This window comes from Sparus aurata, chromosome 23 (genome assembly GCF_900880675.1).
Source record: "Sparus aurata chromosome 23, fSpaAur1.1, whole genome shotgun sequence".
Classification (NCBI taxonomy): Eukaryota; Metazoa; Chordata; class Actinopteri; order Spariformes; family Sparidae; genus Sparus; species Sparus aurata.
In genome coordinates this window covers 10,505,446-10,508,548 of record NC_044209.1, presented here as the reverse complement: position 1 = coordinate 10,508,548, position 3,103 = coordinate 10,505,446, and the positions used below count along the sequence as shown (strand labels likewise).

The 3,103-nt window shown below is 46.7% G+C and overlaps 1 protein-coding gene across 2 annotated transcripts in view; it reads left to right on the top strand.

Annotated features, from left to right (window-relative positions):
• Nucleotides 1-1,080: 1,080 nt before the first annotated feature.
• The window catches only part of LOC115574977 (protein kinase C beta type), a 115,222-nt gene continuing 113,199 nt past the window's right edge, over nt 1,081-3,103 (top strand). For both annotated transcript variants that reach the window (XM_030406696.1, XM_030406695.1), the window contains exon 1: nt 1,081-1,628. In XM_030406696.1, coding sequence (XP_030262556.1) covers nt 1,450-1,628 — 179 coding nt within the window. In that variant the 5' untranslated portion in view covers nt 1,081-1,449. The remainder of the gene's footprint in view (nt 1,629-3,103) is intronic.

The window sequence follows — 3,103 nt, the reverse complement described above, 5'->3', positions numbered from 1 at the left end:
TGTTTTCTCTGAGAACAGCTTGTTTATTCACTTATGGAAAAGATAAATATTTCCGAGTTGGTATCATTTCCTCATTAATAGGGTAAACATTGCAATTCTCGAGAACTGATGAGTGCTCCTTTAAACAAATCAGACAATCTTCCAACACTCCAAATGTCAACATTCCCTTTAACATGACACAGGACATCTGATCTGATATCTGATGTGGTAAAGAATATTCCTACTTCACAATACAGACCCTGTTTGAATACATTAACTAACAGGCGAAGGCGTCCCTCCAGCTTCTTGAACGCCTGAAATGTATTTCCACGTCTTATTTTTAGTCACATCTGAAGAACTAATTAAACTGCACTGTTAGGCAGAACGTCGGCGCATCGAGAGATAAATAAGCTTTTACAGTTCAGACTCTCCAGATAACACTTACCTTAAATGTCAAGACAAAGCAAGGAAGTTAAAGCTCCTCTCTATCTGTCTCTCTCTCTCTCTCTCTCTCTCACACACACACACACACACACCCTGTTTGTGTGTGTTTGTGTGTGTCTCTCTCTTTCTCTGGACGCTTGGCTCAGGAGGTGTAACAGGTTGCAGGGTTTAGGGCTGGTGGACCCTGAGTTCCTGTTGAAGGGACTGGTCTGGGCTCAGTTTGAGTATCATAATTATTTTGTTAATGACAGTGATGTGTCTCAGAAGGTGTGGTGTGTAGATAGTTTGTAGCTTGAGGCAGACTTAACTGCTATCTGTGTATGAAAAGGTTCTGTTACGGGAGAATTTTATTTTGTGTGTATGTGTGTGTGTGTGTGTGTGTGTGTGTGTGTGTGTGTGTGTGAGGGGGGTGGGATCTGTACAGTGTCCTGTGTTGTGCCGTGATGAGCACCTGGACATGTTTCAAAAAAGGTGGTTAAAAGTCAAAAGTCTCACTCTTTCTCTCTCTCTCTCTCTCTCTCTCACACGCACACTCTCTCTCTTACTCTCCCCCTTACTCTCTCTCTGTTTCTCATCTATTCCCTCTCTCTCTTTTACTCTCTCTCTCTCTCTCTCTCTCTGTGTGTCTCTCACTCATTCCCTCTCTCTCCCTCACTCTCTCTCTCTCTCTGTTTCTTACTCATTCCCTCTCTCTCTCTTTCTCTCTCTCTGTGTGTCTCTCACTCACTCCCCCCTCTCTCTCTAGTACTGAGCGGCTCGCGGGGCGCTCGGAAGAAAAGGAGGAAGCGGAGAGAGAGAGAGAGAGAGAAAGAGAGTGAGAGCAGCGCAGCGGACTCCCGTCTACTCAACCGAAGGGACCCGAAAACCCAAAACAAACTCTCGAAAGCTCGACGCCGGCGGCGGCACCCGAACTCCTCTTACCCGGAGCCAGCGCTCGAGACGCGACTTCTTGCAGCACCCGGGAGACGCTTTGAGGCACCACCAAGCGGTCCGGAGTCCCAGCAGAGAGACGCCACAGCGGGGAGAATGGCAGACTCGGCGGCGGCCAACAGCGATGGGGAGGACGGACCCCGCGAGCCCATGCGGGGCTTCGCGCGCCAGGGAGCCCTCCGCCAGAAGAACGTGCACGAGGTGAAGGACCACAAATTCATCGCGCGCTTCTTCAAGCAGCCCACCTTCTGCAGCCACTGCACCGACTTCATCTGGTGAGGAGTCCGTTTGTCACACTCACACCTCATTATTCAGAGTGAAAGAAAGAAAGAAAGAAAATGGTGTGAGTTATATATATATATATATATATATATATATATATATATATATATATATATATATATATGTATATGTAATAGTCTTTTAGTTTACACATTTAGAAAGAAGTGAACTATAAAGTAAGGTGGCAAGTTTTTTTCATGGTTTCTTGGCAATTTGAATGAGAAAAACTAGCCAGAGAAGGATAAATTATGCCAATTTATATGAAAAAGACAAAATGGCTGTGGTGTTTGATAGTATTACATCATTAAGTTAACAGCAGGAATAAAGAAAGTGGGAGGGTGGCACCGGTTGCACACTTTCCCTCAGAATAAACATCGATTTTTAAGCCTCATTCATGTGCTCGTTGAGGCTATATGTGCAAGGTAGGGCAGAAGGCAAAGACGGTGAGATATGTGGGTTGAGGCGATAGAAAAAAGGAAGAGCTCCTGTGGACCGGTGTTTGATGGTATTAGGTAGGCAGAGGAAATGTGAGAATAAACCAAACATGTTGTCCAAAAGCAGTGCGCTGCACCTGAAATAACCTGAGCGCTGAGAATAAAGTGTTTCATGGGGGTCAAACACTGACCTCGCCTCAGCCTTCCTCCTCCTCCTCCTCCTCTTCCCTTTATCTTCCCCTCTCACTTACCTGTGCAGACATGTCACCATGCAGCCCACCAGGGTTTACTAGACAGTGTCAGCGCTCAGGTTATGAAATGACTCTCCGGCTCCATGTTGGCCTAATTTGTCCCGTTTATTATTATCTGCGCCGTGCACTATTCCCCAGACGGCCATTATTTAAATCCTGTGATGGGCTTTTTTAATTTGTGAATGACTAAATGATCTTACCTAGAGGACGGGAATCAAATGGGATGGTCTCACCGGTTGTAAATATCCCTCAATAGAGGGAACACAGTGCACCATGTGTAATTGCTTGACCTGTTTAGATGATCAAACTATCTATCTATCTATCTATCTATCTATCTGGGTCAATAAGCATTATGAAAAAGAACAATGAGAGCACTCAGTGATTTCACACCCCTGGAGATTATCTATTTGTAGCCACAATATGAAAATGAGCAGGGCTGAATGGGAGTTCAAGCGTGTGCCTGCGCGCGTGTGTGTTCGCGCACCTGCAAGCATCCCAGCATTCTCCGTATACCATCGACTGGGTGTGGTTGCCCATTGTACCCCGGGGGCAGCTGCAGCCCTGCCCGACAGAGCAGTATGCGCGAGTGCACGTGTGGGGGTGTTTGCGGAACTAGAGTTGACCTCAGAGCTCACGCTGTCACCCTTTTCGCACAATAATCGAACTGCCCGGCCCGGCCCGGCCCGCCTGCATACCTCAGCGCGTGTGTGTTTTAATTTTGAGCTCTACCGGATAGAAAGCTGTAGCGCTGCACACACATGGCAGACAGTATCTGACCTTTCT